Source organism: Cannabis sativa, chromosome 6 (assembly GCF_029168945.1).
Source record: "Cannabis sativa cultivar Pink pepper isolate KNU-18-1 chromosome 6, ASM2916894v1, whole genome shotgun sequence".
Taxonomy (NCBI): domain Eukaryota; kingdom Viridiplantae; phylum Streptophyta; class Magnoliopsida; order Rosales; family Cannabaceae; genus Cannabis; species Cannabis sativa.
Window position 1 is genome coordinate 64,953,551 of NC_083606.1, and position 22,556 is coordinate 64,976,106.

Sequence of the window (22,556 nt, forward strand, 5' to 3'; positions counted from 1 at the left end):
AAACAAAGGTGTCATGAAAGCAGAAAGAGATAGTGTCATTTTGAATCATGTAAAAACTCATTTCATTTACACACATATACATATATATATATATGACGTGGCTATATATGACAGTGACACATATGAATGTAATGTGACACTTGTATAAAACGTGTTGAAGGACAAGAAGAGTAATAGTAATATAGTAATTTAATAAATTGGTTGAGAATATAGTAATTTAGTAGTGCTACCATTGATGAGTGAGGAGAAAGAGAGATGATTTACTATTTAGATGAAAGAGAAAGTTGCCCAGGTTGCATTATTAACAATCTCAAACAATCCAATTCTGGCATTCCCTTCAAACATTTCTTCTATGTTTTTCTTCTTGCCCTTATTACAGGTAACTTCTCTGTTTTAAAAAATAAAAATATTGTTCTGTATTTTTTAAATAAAATGTAATATATGGGATGATTTCTTATATCTATTACTACATTTAAAGCAATAAACATTTGCTAATTGCTTCATTTTTTTAAAGTTAATATGCTTTCTCTTAATTTTGTTGTTAAAATTTTGCAGCTTTGCCAATGTCATCTTTGTTTCCTTTCCTATATTTCATGGTAATTACTTACTATGTTTATTGGTGAAACTTGTTCTATAGTATAATATAACTTACATATTAATTTATAAGGTAAAGTGTAGATCATATTTGAAAAATAAGATTAGATTGGATTGAATTAAAAATATATGTAAAATATTTAGTAAATTATGAAAAACAAGTTGGATGCAAAATTATAGTATCTTTCTTATCACTGAAATACATGAAGAGATTAATTTATCTCAATTTTTGTAAAGACTAATGCCAAATGCATACTTAAATTAGTGTGTCGTAATCATTACTCATTCTAAATTGATCTTTTCAGATAAAAGATTTTAATATTGCAAAAAGAGAAGAGGATATAGGTTACTATGTTGGTGTTGTGGGTGAGCCTATTTTTCATTACCTATGATTATTTATATCAATACAAGATTTTGGTTTTTATGATGTCTTTTAATATATATTCATTCCTTAATTAAAGGATCTGCATTCATGTTTGGAAGATTTCTTACTTCCATTATTTGGGGAATGATAGCTGATGAATATGGTCGAAAACCAGTTATGATTTTTGGCACAATTGCAGTGTAAGTACTTTCTAATTAATTACTTAATTAATAGCTTAATTAAGCTTTATCATTTCTGTCAAGGTCTCATTCTTTTCTCTCCAATATTGTTTTAACAATTTTTTTTGTGACAGGATAATTTTCAACACATTGTTTGGACTTAGTACAAACTTTTGGATGGCAGTTTCAACAAGGTTTCTCCTTGGAAGTTTGTGTGGAATACTTGGACCAATGAGGGTAATACTCATTCTGTTTTATTGTGGATTTGAACATTATTATTTAAGTTTGCCACCATTTTTAGCTAACTAGTAAGCTAGCATAGCACAAAATGAGCATTATTGAAAACAGATTGTGTCAAACAAATGGAATACATTAACATTAACATATAATTTAAGAGCATAATAATATTATTAAGCTATGATCATATTTTTCAGGCATATGTTTCAGAAATTTGTCATACAAAATATGAAGCCTTGGGAATGTGTATAGTAAGAACAAGCATGCCCTTTCTTGTTTATTTGAAATACCAAAATAGAATGATATAATATATAAGAGAAAGAGTAATTTTTCAGACAAGCACAGCATGGGGGATCGGATTAGTGATTGGTCCTACTCTTGGAGGTTTCCTTTCCCAGGTATTACTTTGAACAATTATTTTAGTTTTACCTATGTAACAATTTCGACAATAAAAGTAGTCGATTTTGTTAAACTCAACTATTATTCTTTTTACCGTTAAATAATTTTAAGTACTTAATATTTTTTAATCAAGTTTTTGTCTTTGAAATTAGAAAGTAAGTGCATATTTGGCATCATAACTAAAAAATTGTTTTTTGTTTTTAAAAACAGAAAATTGTTTTTTGAAAACAATTTGGCATGTTTGGCCTTATTTTTTAAAAACAGTTTTCAGAAAACAAAGTTACAAAAAACAAGAATTTTGAAAACAACAAAATGTTGTTTTCTGTTTTAAAAACCAATTCACTTTTAGTCAATATTGTTTTTAAAAAACACTAACCAAACATGACTTGTTTTTAAAAATTTCAAAAATTATTTTTTGTTCTCATTTCTAAAAATAATTTTTTGAAAACAAAAAACAAAAAATAATACCAAACATCCTCTAATTTTTCTTTTGTTTTAATCATGTTTTTGTTTTTGTTTTATAAAATCATGTTTTTCAAGAATCAATTTTTTTTTTTAAAAAAAAAAATACTTCTAAATTTTTTTTAATTAATATTTTAAACTTAAATAAAATTAACAATAAAAATAAAAATAAAAACAAAATTTACAGAACATAGTTAAAATTTTTGTTTTTTTAATTATAGAACATATTTTTATTTTTTTAAAATATATTTTAAAATAAAAGTTGTACTTTTAATTTTGTGATTAAAAAATTTGAAAACAAAATGTTAATAAAGACCACTTTTTTAAAAATAATTTAAATTCTATAATTAAAAGTCTAATATTGTGAGTACTTGGATTATTTAAATTATTCTATATTAGGAAATATACTTGCGCTTAGGGGTGTTTATTGGATCACATCCAATGTTTTTAAGCCCATCCAGATCCGATCCAATCATATATTGGATGTTAGATTTTACCATCCGATCCGATCCAATCAATTTCAGTCATCCAATCGATCCAACATCCATTGGATGTTGGATTGGATCGGTTTTATCCATTGGATGTATTTCATATATATTTATTGGTTTAATTTGGGTTTATCCAATATTTTAAACCTAGTATTTTTTGGATCGGATCCATCCAATATTTTAGGTCCAGTATGTATTGGATTGGACTGGATCCATCCAATCCAAGAAAAAAAGAGTAAAATTTTAATGTTAATTTTCATATATACATATAGATTTGACGTATAACAATATAGAATCTAATTACTCATTCAAACTAAATGAAAATACAAATTAGTTCGATTAGATGTTGGATGTATTGGATTTTTAGACACCCCATCCACCATCCGATCTGATCCAATTGGATATTTAAAAATAACATCCAATCCGATCCGATCACAATTGAATATCCAATGTTTGGCGGTCGGTTGTAATTGGATCGGTCGGTTCTCATTGGATTGGATCGATTTATGCACACCCCTACTTGCGCTTCTTACATTTTTTTTAATAATGTAAATATAATTTGAAATTTTATATTTTATAAATATAATATGTATACATTTTTGTTACTATAATATTTATATTATTTTATATAATATAAAATTTAAATAAAATTAAAATATATGCTATAAATTAAAATATAGAGTTAGATATAGAATTATAATTTCTATAAATATTAAAGATAGAGAGGCGAACTTGTAGAGGCAACTATAGAATTTTTTAAATACTTATTTTAATTATTTTTTTAATTTGATTTATAATTTATTTTTGCATACATAACAATTTTAAATATTTTATAAATGAAAAAAATATACATAATTTTAAAAAACTTAAATGTTAAAAAATTAATAAAGTATTTTATTTGTTAAAAGAATAAAAGAATTTTTAAAGTTTTAACAAAAGTGGTATCCTATTATAGAATTTTATAGATGAATTTTATTTAAATTACTATTATTTTTTTAATTTGATTTATAAATTATATTTACATACATGAAATTTTTAGATTTTTTAAAATTAAAAAAAAAAAAAAAACTATTAAGACTTTTTTCATAAAATAGAAAGACATCACAAATTAGTAAGAAATGAATAATATATACTACAAATTAAAATATAGAGTATGATATAGAATAATTATTTCTCCAAATGTCAAATATAGAGAGATAGGGAAAAAAGTAGTCCCTACTATAGAACTTTTCTATATTTTTATTTTTTGATTGATTTATAAATTATCTTTGAATACATAAGAATATTTTTCCTTATTTTTTTATTTGTTAAAAGAAAAAAAAAAAGGTTCTTAAAGTTTAGACAAAAGTGGTGCCCTACTATAGAATTTTCTAAATTTTTATATTTTTAATTTAATTTTTAAATTATTTTTACATACATAAAAATTTAGATTTTTTAAAAATTAAAAAAGAATATTAGAGTTCAGACTTTCTTCATAGAAAAACATCACAAATTAGTGAAAAATCGAATAATATAATTTTCTCTAAATGTCAAACATAAAAATTATATTTGGTATGGGATCCTTAAACCCTAAACTCTAAATCTTATACTTGAGTTCTTTGAACTGTTCTGCCATTCATATAAATGATGATATACTATAAACATGACTCTCTCTTGACATAATTTTTTAAAGTTTTTTAATTTTAAAAACAATAAAATAAAAATAAATCTTTTGTTTTTAAAATTTTATTTTTAAAAAAATAAAAAATATGTTCTATAGCTAATTTTATTTTTAAATTTTAAAATTAGAACACAACACTCTGTTCGCGCTGAGTGTTGGGGAAAGATTAGAAAAATTTATAGGACCGAATTTCAAGAGGTGGCAGCAAAAGATGTTCATTTATCTGACTACAATGATTCTTGCAAAATTAGCCACTGATGACAAATCATAGCTCAAAGAAGATAAGAAAGACACCAAAGTCATCAATGTTGCTAAAACTTGAAACAAACCTAAATTTTTTTCTCGTAATTATATTATAAATAGCTTAGACAATGTATGAAGTGTATCATAAAAGGAATACGATTAAAAAATTGTAGAAGTCTTTGGATTGAAACTATAAAATTGAAGGTGCTAGCTCTAATAAATTTATGGTTGGTCGATTCTTTAATTTTAAAATTGTAACGTCCCCGTTTCAAGTTTCTAGTGGACCTTCTCCCACAAACTAATGACTCTTATACACGAGTACGTTACTCTTGGCTACTTCATGAAATGACGACTGATCTTGCAGAATAACACGAGTCTTTCCAGCATGCTTTGTCCTTACTCGCCTGCTTCTTAAAAAAATTTCCCAAGAGGTCAACCATCCAGAAATTACCCCAAGTCAAGCATACTGAACTTTAAAGTCCTTTCATGATGGGCTACTAAAAAGAAGATATATCTTGTTGATATAGATAGTATCAATCAATCTATTTAAATCCTTTTAAACTGTGTAGTCTCATACCTACGCAGTTTCAGAATCATCACACTTAACCTTCCCCAGGCAATGTAAATTTCACAGTACCCGGTCTTTCCTCTTGCGGATCACAACTCTCTCACAATCACCCCTTTTGGGAGTCTGACGTCCTCGACGACCACACTTCCGACTGGGGCAAGGCTCTGATACTATTTGTAAAATCCTCACTTCTAGCCTTCATTGGGCCTTCTCCCATAGACTAATGACTCTTATACACGGGTACGTCACTCTTGACTGCTTCATGGAATGACGATTAGCCCTGCAGACTAACACGAGTTTTTTCAACATGTTTTGTCCTTACTCGCCTGCTTCTTAAGAAAACTTTCAAGAAGGTCACTCATCCTGAAATTACCCCAGGTCAAGCATGCATAACTTTAGATCTCTTTCATGATGAGCTACTGAAAAGAAGATACATTTTTTTGATACAGGTAGTACCAATCAATCCATTTAAACTATTTTTAACTGTGTAGTCTCATACATACACAGTCTTAAAATCATCACAGTTAACCTTTCGATGTGGGATTGAACAACTCCTAGTCTTTCTCCTTGTAGATCACAGGACTCTGACTGTCACAGAAAAGGTATATTCTAAAACTGTGATAAGTTAGGTTCAGAAAATTCTGTCAATCTTGCATAAGATACATTCTGAGGGAATGATTCTTAGGGAGACCTTCCAAATAGCTGTTATGGTTAAGAAGTTGCCTTGCCTGGAAGGAATACAAAAGTTATCTTAAGCACAAGTAAAAACAGATGATTATTGTAGATTTAATTGTTAGACTTCGTATCGAAGAAGACAACAAAAGTTCTAATAAGAAAAATTATAATCAAGATATGGTGAAGGACAATTTAACAGAGCAAGGTTTAATCTTTAAAGGAAAGAACAACTTTAAACCTAATAATAAAAGGGTAAAATTGGGACCAAAAGGTGATGTCACCAAAAAGTAGTTCCAATCACTTGGTAAGTACTTAAACTTCAATAAGCCAGGTCACAAGCCAGTGGATTGTAGACTGCCAAAGAGAATATATAATTTTGAAGCCAGTATGGTAAATGACATGTCCAAAGATGTTGGTAATATACATCTATTGACATTGGTTTCAAAGATAAACTTAGTTAAATCTAATCAAAGAGAAGGGCTCATTGAAATTGATTTTATTTGATATATATGTCCTGAAAAGAGTATGTTTAAATCTTTTGAAGAAATAGATAATAGAGAGAAAATATTTATGAAAATTTTGCTACGTTTGAGATAGTGGATTAAGGTAAAGTGATCATAAAAATAAATTCTGAAAAGGAGTTCACTCTCAACAATGTGTTGTATGTACCGGAGATCTGTAAGAACCTTGTAACTAGTTCACTGTTGAGTAAACATGAATTTTTCCTAGTATATGAGCCAAACAAGGTTGTGTTGTCCAAAAGTGAAATATATGTGGGAAGAAATTATATAACAAATGGGTTGTTTAATTTCAATGTAATGGTTTTTTAAACCAATTATCAATGAAGTTAATAACGCTTCTATTTATTCGGTTGAATTTTTCAATGTATGAAATGGAAGACTAGGACATGTTAATTGTGATACTATGTGTACATTAATTAATTTGAATCACATACCTAAATCTCGCATTGATATAAATCATAATTGTATGACCTGTGTTGAGGCAAAACTAACTAGATCATTCTTCAAAAATATTAAAAGGAATAATGAACCCCTAGATTTAATACGTTGTGATATATGTAACTTGAAATTTATTCAAAGAAAAATGGGAGGAAATAAATATTTTATTACTTTTGTCGAAGATAGTACAAAATATTTTGCTAAAAAGCAAAAAGAAGGTTATAGATAAATTTATAATCTATAAAAGTGAAGTTGAGAATCAACTCAACAAAAAGGTCAATGTGTTAATAAATGACCAATGTAGTGAGTATGGATTACCGTTTGGTGAATTTTTTGCTATAAAACTACGACACTTTATTTGCCTCAAAAAAATAGAGTTGTTGAACAGAAGATTTGCATGTTAAAAGAAACGATGAATGCAATGTTAATCAGTTATGGCGCTGCTTAGAACAAGTGGGGGAAGTTATCGTGTCAGCTAATCACATTTTAAATAAGTTACTAAAAAAAAAGAGAAAAGACCCCTTATGAATTATGAAAAGGACAACAAAGTCTTCCTTCAAATACTTAAGAGTGTAGGGTGTCTTGCCAAAGTGGTTGTAACTTTACCTAAAATGGTGAAGATAATTCTTAAAATTATTGATTGTATTTTCACTGGTTATACACATAATAATACTATCAATTTTTTTGTGTATGAGTCGTAAATTTTTTATTTTTTTTTCACATAATGTGACCGACTTAGAATGAGTCCATCAATTATTCTTGAGATTTGAATAGCCAAAATAACATCTGCTAAATTCATATTTTTCATTTCAAATTTAGATTTCAACATACTTTATATAGATTTGACCATCTTATCGTTGCTTGCTTTCTATAATGAACATGTCATCAACATAAAGACATAAAATGATAGTCATGATTTCTTTCTTTAAATGAACATAGTCGTCATATTATCATATGGTCAAATTTTTTATGCTATTATTTTGGTGCTTGTTTTAGTCCATATAAAGACTTCACCAATTTACAAATTTTTCCTTGTCGTCGGGTAGAAAAATTCTCATGTTGTTTCATATAAATTTTCTCATTTAAATTCCCTTTGGAAAAGTTGTTTTCACATTCATTAGATATACATCGAGAATGTGTATTGCTGTAATAAAAAATATCATTCTAATAAAATTTATTCTCGTCATAGGAGAATATGTATCAATTCTTGTTGTTTATAACTTTAATTATAAGTCTCGTGATATTCTTGTCAATTTATTTATATGCTTTCATTCTCTTCTTAAAAACCCACGTAGACCCTAAAGGCTTACATCCCGGAAGAAGATCTACCAACTCCCAAGCATGATTTTGTAGTATGGACTCAATTTTACTATTAATGGCTTCTTTTACAAAGAACCTTCAGGAAAGTATATGAATTCTTCAAAACTTTGAGATTCACTTTCTAGTAAATAGGTCAAAAAATCTAAACAAAAAAGATTTCTTTTATAATTGTTTTTTAACGTCTAGTTTGATCCTAACTATTTTCATCAATAGTGTCATGTGTTCATTTTAATAAACATGAATTATCTTTGAATCTACATGGAAATACATCTTTAAAGAAAGATGCATTCCTAAATCATCAATATCAGAGATTTGCGAATCATGTACAAAAAACTAATAAGCAGTATTATTATGTGCATACGTAATGAAAATGCAATTAATAATTTTTAGATTTATGTTTACCATTTTAGGTAAGTTTACAACCACTTTGATAAGACACATTTGAAGGAAGGCTTTGTTCTTTTTCTATGACTCATAAGGGGTCTTATCCTCTTTGTTTTTTGGTACCTTGTTTAAAAGGTGATTAGCTGACATGACAATTTTTATTACACTGAGCTAATTTAGAACTGATTAAAATCGCATTCATCATTTTTTTAATGTGCAAATTTTTCGGTCAGCAACTCTATTTTGTTGAGGCAAATAAGGTGTCGTAGTTTCATAGCACAAAAATCACCAAACAGTGATTCATACTCACTACCTCAGTCACTTATTAATCTCTTGATCTTTTTGTTGAGTTGATTGTCAACTTTACTTTTATAGAGTATAAGTTTATCTATAGCCTCGTTTTTGCTTTTTAAAAAATGCATATAACACTATTTTATACTATTATCGATAAAAGTAATAAAATATTTATTGTCTCCCATTGTTTGAACAAATTTTAAATTACATGTATCACTATGTATTAAATCTAGAGGTTTATTATTACTGTTAATAGTTTTGAAGGGAGAGTTTTGCTTCAACATAGATTTTATATTAATGTGAAATTTAAGTATGTGATTTAAGTTAATTAATGTATGTACAGTATCACAATTAACATATCTTAGTCTACAATGTAATACATTGAAAAACTCAACTAAATAAACAAAGGCGTTATTAACTTTATTGATAATTGGTTTAAAAAGTCATTACATTGAACTTAAACAACCCATCAGTTATATAATTTCTTCCAACATATATTATATTTTTGGACAACACAACCTTGTCCGACTCATATACTAAAAAAAATTCATGTTTACTCAACAGTGAACTAGTTACAAAGTTCTTATAAATCTCCAGTACATACAGCACATTGTCGAGAGTCAGCTCCCTTTTGGAAGTCATTTTTAGGATCACTTTACCTTGAGCCACTATTTCAAACGTGGCAGAATTTTTCATGAATTTTTTTTTTTTTCATTATTTACTTGTTCAAAAGATTTGAGCATACTCTTTTCGGGCATATATGTTAAGTAGACTCAATTTCAATCAACCCTTCTCATTGATTAAATTTGACTAGGTTTATCTCTGAGACCATTGCTAATAGATGTATATTACCAACATCTTTGGACATGTCATTCACTATATTGGCTTCAGGATTATTTATTCCTCTTTGGCAGTCTATAGTCCACTGACTTGTGACCAGACTTATTGAAGTTAAGTACTTACCAAGTGATTAGAATTGTTTTTTTTGGTGACACCACCTTTTGGTTCTAACTTTACCCTTATATTATTGTGTTTGAAGTTCTTCTTTTCCTTGGAGATTGGACCTTGTTTGTTACATTGGCTTTAGTCATATCTTTACTATAACTTTTCTTATCAGAATTTTTGTTGTCTTCTTTGATACAAAATCTAATAATTAAATCTACAATAGTCATCTGTTTTCGTTTGTGTTTAAGGTAGCTTTTGTACTCCTTCCATGAACGGGTAGCTTCTCAATCATAGCAACTATTTGGATGGTCTCACTAAGCATTATTCCCTCAAAATGTATATCACGCAAAATTAACTGGATTTTTTGAACCTGACTGATCACAGTTTTAGAATCTACCATTTTAAAATCAAGAAATCGACCAACCACAAATTTATTTGAGCCAGATTTTATAGTTTTGATTCAAAGACTTCCACAGTTCCATAACTATATTCTTTTTAAGATACACTTCATATAAATTACTTTTTAAACTATTCATAATATAATTTACGAGAAAAAAAAATTAACTTTCTTCTAAGCTTTAACAACATTGATAATTTTAGTGTCTTTCTCATCTTCTTTGAGCTCTTATTCTTCATTATTGACTAACTTTGCAAGATTCTTTGTGATAAGATTAGATGAACTTCTTCTGCTGCCACTTCTAGAAATTTGATCCTATGAATTTGTTTGAGCTACTAGATCTTGAGTTTCTGCCATCACATCATCATCTCCACCATCTTGGTTCATTTTAGTAATCATTTTATCTAAAATCAAGTAACCAATAGTGCTAAGTTTTCTCATAACAAATTTTTAAATTTATACTCTAAAGATAATTTAAAGAAAAAACCTAGAAGGGTTTGAAACTAACTATTTCGTAGCTTGACCTCTTGTCGAATATTTCTTTAAATTTGTTCAATTTCCTAGCCAAGTACGAAGGTTTTCAAGGCATTACTCATCCTACACTTATTTTGAACTCTCTGAGATTCTTAGACAAGTAATAGAGAATATTCTATCACAAATTTTAAAGTTAATTTTTCTAGACGAAATCACAATCCTTAAAATTTACCATAATATCTTATAAATTAATTGATATATTCATATCATCAAAAATTAGATATATTCAGCATTATGATGATACATAAATCACGGAAATATATCTAACTTTAAATATTATATCAAAGTAAAACACGTTTTAAAATTGTTGTAAATATAATGAGACTAATATAATATTTAAAACAAACGTAATGATAAATTAAAATTAATATACATCTATTAATATATTAATCATACTCTACACATTATAATAACAAACATATAAAGAGAAAATTAATTGTGAGTGTAATTTTAATTGACAAACATATAAAGTGTGACAGTTTGTGGTCCTGTAATTTATAAGGAGAAATACTAGTAAATTGTACAATCTCACATCGTTTAAAGAAGGTTAAGTGTCATGGTTCTGAGACTATGTAGGTATGGGACTACACAGTTAAAGATGACTTAAGTAGATTTATGAGTACTACTTATATCAACAAAGTGTATTTTATTTTTTGGTGACTCGTTACTTAAGAATTTCAAAATTAAGCGTGTTTGATCTGAAGTAATCTTAGGATGGGTGACCTTTTGGGAAGTTTTTTCAAAAAGCGTGTGAGTGAGGACAAAGCACGCTGGAAATACTCATGTTAGTTTTAGGGTCAGGAAGCAACTAGATTGACGTACTCGTGTGTAAGAGCATATATTTGTAAGAGAAGGTCTAATAGAAGCTTGAAATGAAGGCTTATGTAACACACAATTTCCGCCCTATGTAGCACACAATTTTTTTTTAAAATAGATTTGCCTAAACTAAATAATATGCCTGAACCCTATTACAAATATTTTAGAACATTTTATATCAATAACAATTTATCATCTAAGACTTATCATATAATGATATGATGTGTTGGTGTAATAAAATTAATCAAAAAAACACTGGTTATATTATATTTGTAGTCTTGGATTTTGATAAATTTTAGCTCAAAACAAACTGGACTAAAATCCACATTTTTTCATCCATTAAAATATGTTGATTTAGTGAACATTTCTTAAAAATCATCCTTTAGAAGTAAAAATTAAAAGATCATTCTTTTTATAGGTGTTTTGGCTTCATTATTTCTTCCCAACAACCTATAAGTAACATTATTAAAGTGTTTGTTTAGTTGGATTCTTATTTGTAATTATACCTTTATTTTATTACTTTTTTTATTATATATATATACTAGCAAAAAACTACGTGCGAGGTACGTATACTAAATTTTATGCTAGTTTTTTTCTATGTTATTTGAAAGTGATACAATTAAAAATTAAAGAAAAAATATTATTAGTTATTAGGTGAGATTATTATTATGTGTATAGGAAGAAATCACAAATTAATTAATCTTATAATCTTAACTTTAATCAAATAGGGTTCTAGATATATGAACATAAATAATCACGTAAAAATCAAAAATAATTATTTGAATAAAGAATTCAATATACACAGTTATATATATAAATCTCATTAATAAAAAATAATTATTTAATTTATGAACAATAATTTGTCACGCTATATGTTTTCCAATAAAGAAATACACCTCCTCATAGTCACAAAAAAATAATACATGTAATACAGATCTTTGTAATAGAGTACCTAAAAGAAACAAAACTTCAGTTACCATAATTGGAAAAGGTTTAAGTGAACTAAATAATGACTAAGAAGATCTAAATTACAAAATGAAAATAACATGTCTATATGAGTATGATTTTTTTTGCTATATGAGCATGATTGATCTAAGAGAAAATAGATAAACCTATAAACATATAAATATACTTAATATTAATTTTGACAAAGAAACAATTTAATAATAAACAGTTCTAAATATCAGTTTGACAATTTCAACACACTAATTACTCATTAAATAACCATAATGTATACATCATGATAATTTTATTTTATTTGATATCAAATGATAGAGATTATTGAGGTTTTCAGTTATGGAAAACACACTATGATCAAAAAGTAATGCTCATTAATTGTATATTTCAAAGAAACCCAAATTTCCATGAATGTCCCTAATAAGATATAAACAATAAAGTTGTAAATTAAAAAAAAAAGTAGCAAAATTTCAGTTAATATAAGAAATAGAACAAATTGAAGATTTATACAATACTGGAATTTGAACTCTTAGAGGCCATTAGCGAAGGAGCGAAACTCGTTAGATCTCATAGTAGAACACTACCTTAATAGTCTGAACACAAAAATTGTAGAAATCAAAATATGAATAAATTAGCATCATCAACAAAAGGAAAATTAAAGGGAAAAGACTTAATAATTACGTGACAAATAATTATTAATTGAATTAAAAAGTTAAGATTATAAGATTAATTTAAATTATTGTTCATATATTGATTAATCCCATTAATTAAAAATAATTCAATATATGAACTCTATTAGATTAATACGGTAATTAAAGAAAATCTAGAACCTTATTTTTTTGGGGGATTTAATGGGATTTATTTTATTTTTATTTTATTATATATAAATAAAAAGTGACTCATGAATTTCTCATAAACCATTTTATTTTTAATAATAAACCATTTTATTTTTAATATAAATAAAAAATCACCCATGAATTTCTCATAAACCAAGAATTCTGTTATATACGCAGACTTTATATAGAATAGATATTGGGTAGGGTGCAAACCTAGTTGGGATTAGTATGGTAAATTCGTGGATGTTGGCTTGTCCAGCCCATATTATCAAGATTGGCAATATGGGTCACGACACGCCGACATAGCTTGAAAACAACACAAAATAAATAAATTCAGGTGACGTGTCATAATCGTGTTGATATAATAACAAATTAATTTCTATATATTTTAAAATAAAAAATTTAAAGTTCTTGTATTTATAATGATAATCGTGTTATCATGTCGTCTGATCTATTAATTAATCGTGTCGTGTTCGTGTTTGAGGTTTTGACACATTTAATAAATTAAATGTGTTGTGTTTGTGTGTGAGGTTTCGATACTTTTAATAAACATGTTGTGTTCATGTTTACCTTAATCATATCGTGTCATAAACGTGTCAACACAAACACGACACGATAACACGAATTGTCAGCCCAACATATTATACCGTACTTATTTAAATATAGGTTGTGTTATGTCGTACTATTAATAAATATGGATCGTGTTGTGTCGTGCCAATATTTTTAAGGGGTAGGCCCAACATAGTCTGGTGTGCTCGTGCCGTACTCGGATTTGTGTCGTGCTTTACTCGTGTTGGCCAATTTTTTTTTAAATAGGCCAACCCATTTTCATATTCTGACTCGATTTCGTGGTTTTTCACATTTATTTTTATAATAATTAATGAGTCCATTACTAATATATATATAAATATATATATATATATTTCTCATAATATTTTACAGAAAACTATATTAAAAAAATATTATAATTTAAATATTTATTTATAAATATTCAATTTTTGTGTCATATTTTATAATTAAATTAATATACAGTTCATAACCAAAAAAATATAGTTTTAATTTTATGTTTTTTAAATTTTTTAATTATCCAATTATAATATTCAATTATAATATTCAGTGTTATTATATTTAAATTTTATTATTATTTTTAACTTATTTATAATGAATAAATATTTATATTTATTTTTATATAAAATATAATTATGTAACATAATTTTTAATTTAATCTTATTTTTTAATTTTCCTGTTAACTTTAACAAGATATACGATTATTTAATAGAATATTCTTAATTAATTTTATATTATTATGTATATCTAAAAAAAAATTAATATAAATATCTTTATATAAATAAATTCAAATACATTTAATGCGGTGGATACTTTTCACAATTTCTTAATTTAAGTTTGATTTTGTATTTTTGAGTTCACTTAATTGAATATAAGTTTTAGTTTTTATTTTGTTTAATTAACATTTTTTTTTTCAATTCTATACAGATATATTTTAGGTTGATTGTATTCATATTTTAACAATTTTTTTTTATTTATGACCGTTAATTTTATTTTTGTTTCGATCACAACTTTTTATTTATTTATTTATTATTTTTTTTTTTTTTGAGAAAAATCTTACCTCATTATCATCACAATTTTTTAGTTACCTTATTTTACAATTACATCATGAATTCTATTATAAAAATTAATATATTATTATTATTATTATTATTATTATTATACAAAATATCATCATTATTATTCTAAAAGTTTTTTTTTTAGATAAATTATTCTAAAAACTTTGAGCATTTGTATTTTTTTTTATTTTTTTTAAAAAAAATATATATATACTATTATGTTTCTTTTTATAGAGCTTTAAAATAAATATTGTTCTGCTAAAATAATATTATTTATTTAATTAAATTATATATAATATTTTTATTCTCACATTCAAAAATTAAAACATAAGTTAAAAAAAAAGCCTAAACATATAATTAAGTATATACGTACCTTACACATGATATTTGCTTAGTATATCATTATTATTATTATTTAAAGTGTCGTACCGTGTTTTTCAAGCTTGTCTCGTACTATGTCTTTCGGGCTAGTTAATTCGTACATACGTGTCGTGTCATACTTAAGCACATATTTTTTGTGTCATGTCATGTCAATGTGTAGCATCATGTCGTGTTGTGTTTAATTTCATATTTTTTCGTGCTCGTGCCACTCGGACTCATGTCAGTCTCTAGGAAAACAAATCATTATCTATTTACTTATTTTGGAGAGGAATCCAAGCATGACTTCAATGATAGAAGTTGGAAATTGTAGTTGAGATTATTTTTATATTATTTTTAGTTTTGATGCATTTGAAATTGAATTATAGCCTGCAGAGAAGTTCCCAAATATATTTTTTAAAGAGTCTCTATTTGGTAGGTAAGAATAGCTTTCCAATTTTATATATCTATGTATTTATTATTATTGTTCATAGTTCACTGATTTTTTTTCTTACTAAGCTAGGCAGACTCACCACAAATTATGATAAATCTTATGAAATGACAGGTTCCCATACTTGTTACCATGCTTGATCATATCAATATTTTCTTTGGTTGTAACAATTTTCTGTTGTTGGATGCCGGTATGTTCAAATATTCATTATACTACTTTTATTTTTATTTTTTGGTTCATAGTTTAATATCTTGAAAAGAAAAATTGTAGCTTTTCCATAAAGTTAGTGAAACTTTTTTTTTTTTCTATTTTCTCACCTACTTGGAGTGGTCTATTATTATTTCAAATTTAATACTATACTTCTTAATTTACATTATGAAGATTTCCATGCTTATGGTTGATTACAGGAAACACTTCACTTTCATACCAAAAATGGATATGATCAGATAGAAAATTTGGAAGAACTTGAGGAAATAAGCCCTTCTCCAAAACAAAGTCTTTTTAAGAACTGGCCCCTAATGTCATCTATTATAGTATTTAGTGTTTTCCAACTTCATGACATGGCTTATGCAGAGGTAGTGGATCAAATTCTTGCATTAATTCAATAAATAAAGGTTTTTTTTTTTTTTTTTCTAATAACCATAGTACTTCTTGGGCAATCTATTTTCTTAGATTTTTCCATTATGGGCTGTGAGTTCCAAAAACCATGGAGGACTAAGCTATTCAAGTGAAGAAGTTGGTGAAGTTCTTGCCATTTCAGGTACACCGCTGTATCATCGCTTTTAATCCATCGTGTAAGTTTGCAGGGGCGGGGCTGGGACGGGGCTAGGACTTTCCTTCAAGTTAGGGAAATAATCAAACAATGTTTAATATAGCCATTTTCAAGTTAATCATCTAAAATTTAATTTTTTATTTTAAAACATAACTTTCCATTAGTCAATTGTAGACATTAAAATTGAAGGTGAATATTGCATGAAATTGTACTAAATTTTATTTAAAGCTTAACATATTTGACATACAATTATTAATTATAATAAGAACTTGAGGAGGCATATGCACATACAATTACTGTACAGTTTCAAGTGCACTACCTTTTGTTTTGTATTGTTGAGAAGGTTTTACTTCTTCCACTTACCTATTATTATGAGAAAATAGAGATGTTAGAATTATTGTAGAATCCATTGGAAGAAAAGAATGATATTGTTGAATTGTCTCTAATTACTTCTTAATTTAAAAAAGTTGTTTAGTGCTGTGATTGAGGAGATTTGTGGAGATTAGTCCTATATAAAGAGGTAGGATAATAATATGTGCTCATAATATTTACACCAAAAAATACACTTATGCAACAACTCATTTTAATCTAGAGAGACTTGTCTTAAATAAATATAATTGGTTATAAAAAAACTTACAATGTAAGTATATAGAATGTTTTGATGTGTATTATGAGTGCCCATGTCATGACTCTAAAGAGATCACACAATATTTAACATGTTGCATATGATTCTCCTCAAAAGACTAACAATCTTATTTTTTTTCCTAGGATTTGTAATGCTTCTCTTTCAGTTATTTTTGTACCCAACAATTGAGAGGACCTTTGGACCTGTACTGTTATCTAGAGTGGGAGCAGTATGTCTCTAATATTCTTCATCTATAACCAGTTTTGGCATTCATATTGTGTTGTGAAATTTATACTAATTTCATTGTTTTTTATTGCAAAGGTCATCATAATAGTTGTGTTATCATGTTACCCTTTTATAGCAAAGTTTTCTGGACTCAAACTCACAATATTAATTGATCTGGCATCTGTGTTACATATTGTAATATCAGTAAGTATCTATCCACAAATTATAATTTCAATTATGTTATTATATATTTTGACTTAACATCATTGTTAAATACATTGTTAGGCATGTATTACTACAGGAATGTTACTACTACAAAACAGAGCTGTGGTAATTGTTCTATCTTACTTAATGTAATTTGTATACTTAATTTTAAGATTTCAAAGTTAGTAACCTTAGTTTTTTGTCAAATAAACTTCTTATACCAATTTTTTTAGAGTCAAAGCCAAAGAGGGGCTGCAAATGGCATATCCATGACTGTCATGTCTCTATTCAAAGCGGCCGGTCCGGCCGGTGGAGGTGCCTTGTAAGTTTATCAAGTTCATGATTCATGATTCTCAACATTAACTGACAATTATGTTTCTTGGTTCTTTAAAGTGTTATATTTACATATTAAAAAATGGTATGATTTACAGATGATTAATTAGAGATTTTTCCAAAAAAAAAAAGAGAGAAAAATTGTTTGTACTTGTTTTTTGATGATACTAATCTAGGTGCATTAAATTTATACCAAAACTCAGAAAGAAACTTGACTAGACATATTATTAGAATTCCACATTCATATTTGATTTATTTACTATATCTATCATTCTGAAATGTAGCCAACAATATTAGTTTGGTGATTTATTTGGCAAATAATAAATTCTCTTTTTGTTTTTAATATTCAAGTTGATGTTAATTCCTTTTTTCTCCTTTCGTTTTATCAGATTTTCTTGGGCACAAAATCATCAAAATGAATCATTTCTCTCTGGTACATGATCTAAATCTCATTGATTTTTTTATTATTATTTTTCTTGTCATTGATTTTTTTATTATTATTTTTCTTGTCTGTAAACTCACCATATTATATGATTTTCTTTTTATGAAGTGAGTGTTGCACATAATTATAATCATAGAGCATGATGAGGAAACAACCACTAAAATGAGAACAATGAAACTCTTACCATATAGGAATCCTCTTAAAACTACATTGGGGCTAATAAAATAGGAATCATTCAAAATTTCAAATCAAATTAACATAGAAAGAAAGTCCCTAGATATGTATATTTGCTTCATGACAAGCCAAAAACCAAAGCTTCATCATTCCTTGTTACTATTTTTTTAAACTTCATAAAGAAACACCTCACCATTGTTTTAAGTTTTTATTTCCTAAGGATTTTGGGGTTCAACAAGATGGTCTGTTTGGCCTTAAAGATGATTTAGCCTTAAAAATGCTCTAAAATGATTATGTGATAATAAGTCTAATAGTTCATATAAGTTTCTATAGTATTTCGACTCTATTTCTTATCAAGTTTATGTTCAATGGTGTTTATTTTGCAGGTGATCAGATGGTTTTCTTCATTCTTAACGCAATCGAGTTTATAGCACTCATAATGACCTTCAAACCTTTTCTAGCCTTCTCTGATGTAAATTAAGCAATTTTAGTTGCACCAAAACTTAACACTTCATTTAAGCACAGATAAAAAGACAAAATCTAATGAGTAGAGAATACAGCATCTCAAATAACTTATTAGCTCAAACTTTTACCAACAAAATTGGCCTATATTAATTACAGCTTCTAAACTAAATGTCTCAACTGAAATATCTTAACCACAGTTTTGAATGAGCAATTAAGTTTTTAACAGCTACAAAATTGTTCTATTACCTCAACTTCTGCTCTAAGAAGCACAATGGTGGCTATATAATTTGTTAAGAAACACCAGCACAGAGTTCATCTTCACTTGAATTTGTTTTCAGCTGGTCCTCGCTCTCGATCTTAAGCGATGTATTCTTAAGTACTGGGTAATGAATTGATTGCAGAAAGTTGAAATAAGCATATTTGATATCAAACTGCATATCATACCCTGCCAATGCCATAAAGATTCATACCTCAGCATTGTATAATTGGTAGTTAAAACAGTCAAAAGTTAAAAATTATTGAAAAGAGAGTTTGAACTATACAATAATTTACGGCAATAACTCGCCCATTATCATCTGGACTTTGTCTAACATGATGAAACCACATGCTTGGCCTGCATAAAGCCCAGAAGTACCAAGCCTTTCAAAACCCATCATACAATAAGCTGGAAAATGATATTGAATGTAATAGACAGTTCAAACAAATCATTCCAAGTTAGAACATAAGCCATATAGAGCCAATATAACCAAAGGGTTCAGTTTTCCACACTATAGAAAAACCTGAGTCACTTGGATTCTTTAGAAGATAGGCAACAATGTTTCATCTAACTCCAATGGACATCTTAGACCATAACCCAATTTAAGCTGCCCAGAAAATAATTCTCACCTGCTTCAATGCATGTAAATCAACCCAGGACTTTGTCTCATAGAATTTCAAACAACAGGAAGTTGTGGTTCAAATTAGAATGGCATTATAAAAGGAAAGAAAAACATACAAGTATAGAATCTCTCCAGGATTGATGGTACATTCAAATGGCTTAGGACCCTGAAAAAATAAAGGAAATTTCTCCATTTCCTCAACTTTGTTTTTCCCAGAAGGGTAGGGATTCACACTACACCAAGGTACATATCTAAGCGGTTTATCCAATTCCAAAGTGAAATCTTTAGTGTCCTGAACAGTCAAAATTTTCAAAAAAAAAAAAAATTCATATGATGATGAATGATCAATCTAATAAACAAAGACAGACAAAAAAAAAGTTAATAGAGCAAAGAACACCTGAGAATACAAATATTGGGCAGCAGGATAATCTCGAATGTACATACGATGAACATCCGTAGGAGGAAGAAGCAGGAAATGCTTGCGTCCAGTCACAACAGCATATAGATTTTCGTAATGGTCCTTGTGGAATGATGTCTCAGACAAATGATTACCAATCCAGAGATTAACAGCCTCAGGGAGGCAGCCAAGAGCATCCGATGCCCAAGGAATGTTGGCATCACAATCGGGAGATAGCGCTGAGTACTCCAACCGAAAGCAATCATTTTGTTGCTGAGCATAAGCAACAAAATTGGAACCAGTGGAGCTGATAAGGCTTAGAGCTTCCGGGAAAGGCATGTGTTGAACATGAGCAGAGGCAAAACAGAGATAATCATTGGCCTTAGTTAGAGGGGCAAGAGCATCAGCTCGGCCATTAGGGGTGAGGTGTACAGACACCAATGGATCGGAAGAAGACGAGCTGGAAAGGGATTTTATAAGATAGGAATCATTGGACCAGTTTGAAAGGGCTGGCCAGTGGTTGATAGCATTAGAGATTATACATGGCTTGTTTTGAGAGACAAAGTCCCTTAGGAATTGGATTGGGGTTGGGGGTGAGTTCAGACGCTCTACTTCCCCTGAAAGTCCAAGGCTCAGCTCTCTCACTTCTTCCCACAATGTTTCAATCTCCATTGTCTGAGAAACACTAGTTGATTCCCTTTTCTCCTGATTGGGTTTTCAACAACTATGTTACATCGTCATTATAACTACAAACTAGCTAAGCAAGATACTGAAATTTTCAAATTCATGGGTTCTAATTTATATTGACTAAAATTATTCGCAACTGAACATGAAAATCAAAGTTTGTGCTCAAATTTTTAAACTGAAATTATAATCTCCTGTTGCAGTTAGAGAAAGGGAAAACTTTCAATGTTAAAAGCCTAAAACTTCACAAGGTGGTCGTCTCTGTATAAATCAAAATAAGAAAGGAATTGAAACCTCTGTGATAATTGCCAGTAACCCTAGAATGAAGCTCTGCCAAACTGTAATGCCTATGCTCGAACAAGTTCTTGTATTGGTTTCCTTTGCCTTATTTGTCGGCAGTTTCTTTTCAGATGGCCTACTACCCCATACTGGAAGTAGGGCCTAGCTTGACACTCCCCTGATGGCATCTCTTACACCTTGGACATTCTAAATAGGTCTGCCAATTCTCGTTTCCACCACGACAGAAACCTTGGTTACTTTGAAACCTCTTATTCGATCCTATAGCTGACGGATCATTGGGTCTTTTCTTACGATCATTAGGGTCATTACCCTTACCAGAACTAGCACCAGACGTCTGCTTCCATGAATCTCTTCTTGCACTATTTCTTTTTTTTTTTTCGAATCTGGTCTTCTGCACCCTCAATAGCAAAGGCCAACTCAACTACCTGAGCATAGGTTCGAACAAATCTAGGTTGTTTGGCAGCAACAATCACATCTCTAGCAATGTGTTCTTCCAATCCCCGAATGAATTTGGCCTTTCTAGCTGCCTCAGTGGCCACTTCATCTGAGGCAAACTTTGTCAGTCGATCGAACTTGGTGGCATACTCTGTCACCGTCATATTGCACTGGGTGGGTAAACCATATAAATTCTTCTGCTTTTGATACTCGGATAGACTCACTATAGTATTTTTCATAAAACAGGGTCCTAAAAGCGTCCCAAGTCATGTTATTCAGATCATGACTCTGTGACACAATCTCCCACCAAATGTGACGTCCTCACGCAGCATGTAAATGGCACACCTTACTCAATCATTACTCTTGACCCGCATAAAGTCAAATATGGATGTTATCATACTTATCCATTATTCCGCCTTGAGTGGATCAGCACCACCCTCGAACACCGCCGGATTCTGCTTCCTGAATCGTCGTACAATGGTTCCAGATGATTTCCCACATTATGTGGCACTACAAGAGGTGTTAGAGGATTAGGATTAGGATTTGGAATAGGCTGAGCTCGTTGCTTTCCCAGTTCTCAAATTTGTTCACCTTGCTGTCGGATGGTCTCTTGCATCGCGGCATATAACTCTTCCCAATTTGGTTGTGGTGGAGGATTCTCACCCTCACTACCAACCCCAAGCCCAGAAAGCTCGCGGTTACCCCTACCAGATCGCCTCGGGTGCATGATTTATACACCTGCGATCATAACTTTCCATCATTTAGTATATTTCAGTTCATAATCAATGCTAATAAGCATTTCTAAACATATGCATACGCATTGCTCATTACTATGCTTTTCTAATAATTAGCATATATCAAATAAGCAAGTAATTAGG

General features: G+C 28.8%; 2 protein-coding genes across 9 annotated transcripts; one reads left to right on the top strand and one right to left on the bottom strand.

The window, feature by feature from the left end:
• The first annotated feature begins 215 nt into the window (after positions 1–215).
• On the top strand, positions 216–19,161 carry LOC115695404 (protein ZINC INDUCED FACILITATOR 1-like). 5 transcript variants are annotated; one of them, XM_030622469.2, is made up of 17 exons: positions 217–379; positions 556–596; positions 900–960; positions 1,056–1,158; positions 1,272–1,374; positions 1,572–1,625; positions 1,710–1,772; positions 15,683–15,732; positions 15,859–15,934; positions 16,152–16,319; positions 16,417–16,504; positions 17,285–17,370; positions 17,463–17,570; positions 17,652–17,696; positions 17,804–17,892; positions 18,293–18,336; positions 18,906–19,161. In XM_030622469.2, the coding sequence occupies exons 1-17, from the start codon at positions 256–258 to the stop codon at positions 18,998–19,000; spliced, it is 1,398 nt and encodes a 465-aa protein (XP_030478329.2). In that variant the 5' UTR covers positions 217–255; the 3' UTR covers positions 19,001–19,161. The 5 variants fall into 5 exon arrangements, 4 of the variants coding, with proteins under 4 accessions (XP_060973405.1, XP_060973406.1, XP_030478329.2 ...); XM_061117422.1 differs by lacking the exon at positions 556–596 and having other exon boundaries at positions 216–379; XR_009688470.1 differs by lacking the exons at positions 18,293–18,336; positions 18,906–19,161 and having other exon boundaries at positions 216–379; positions 17,503–17,570.
• LOC115695738 (lysine-specific demethylase JMJ32) lies at positions 16,330–21,448 on the bottom strand. Of its 4 annotated transcripts, none has more exons than XR_009688472.1 (6): positions 20,260–21,448; positions 19,979–20,154; positions 19,527–19,597; positions 19,231–19,429; positions 16,836–16,879; positions 16,330–16,575 (listed from the first exon to the last, which is right to left on the bottom strand). XR_009688472.1 is itself a non-coding variant. In XM_061117426.1 (5 exons), the coding sequence occupies exons 1-4, from the start codon at positions 20,929–20,931 to the stop codon at positions 19,275–19,277; spliced, it is 1,074 nt and encodes a 357-aa protein (XP_060973409.1). In that variant the 5' UTR covers positions 20,932–21,447; the 3' UTR covers positions 16,676–16,879; positions 19,231–19,274. The 4 variants fall into 4 exon arrangements, 2 of the variants coding, with proteins under 2 accessions (XP_060973409.1, XP_060973408.1); XR_009688471.1 differs by having other exon boundaries at positions 16,330–16,580; positions 20,260–21,447; XM_061117426.1 differs by lacking the exon at positions 16,330–16,575 and having other exon boundaries at positions 16,676–16,879; positions 20,260–21,447.
• Between the last annotated feature and the right edge of the window lie 1,108 nt (positions 21,449–22,556).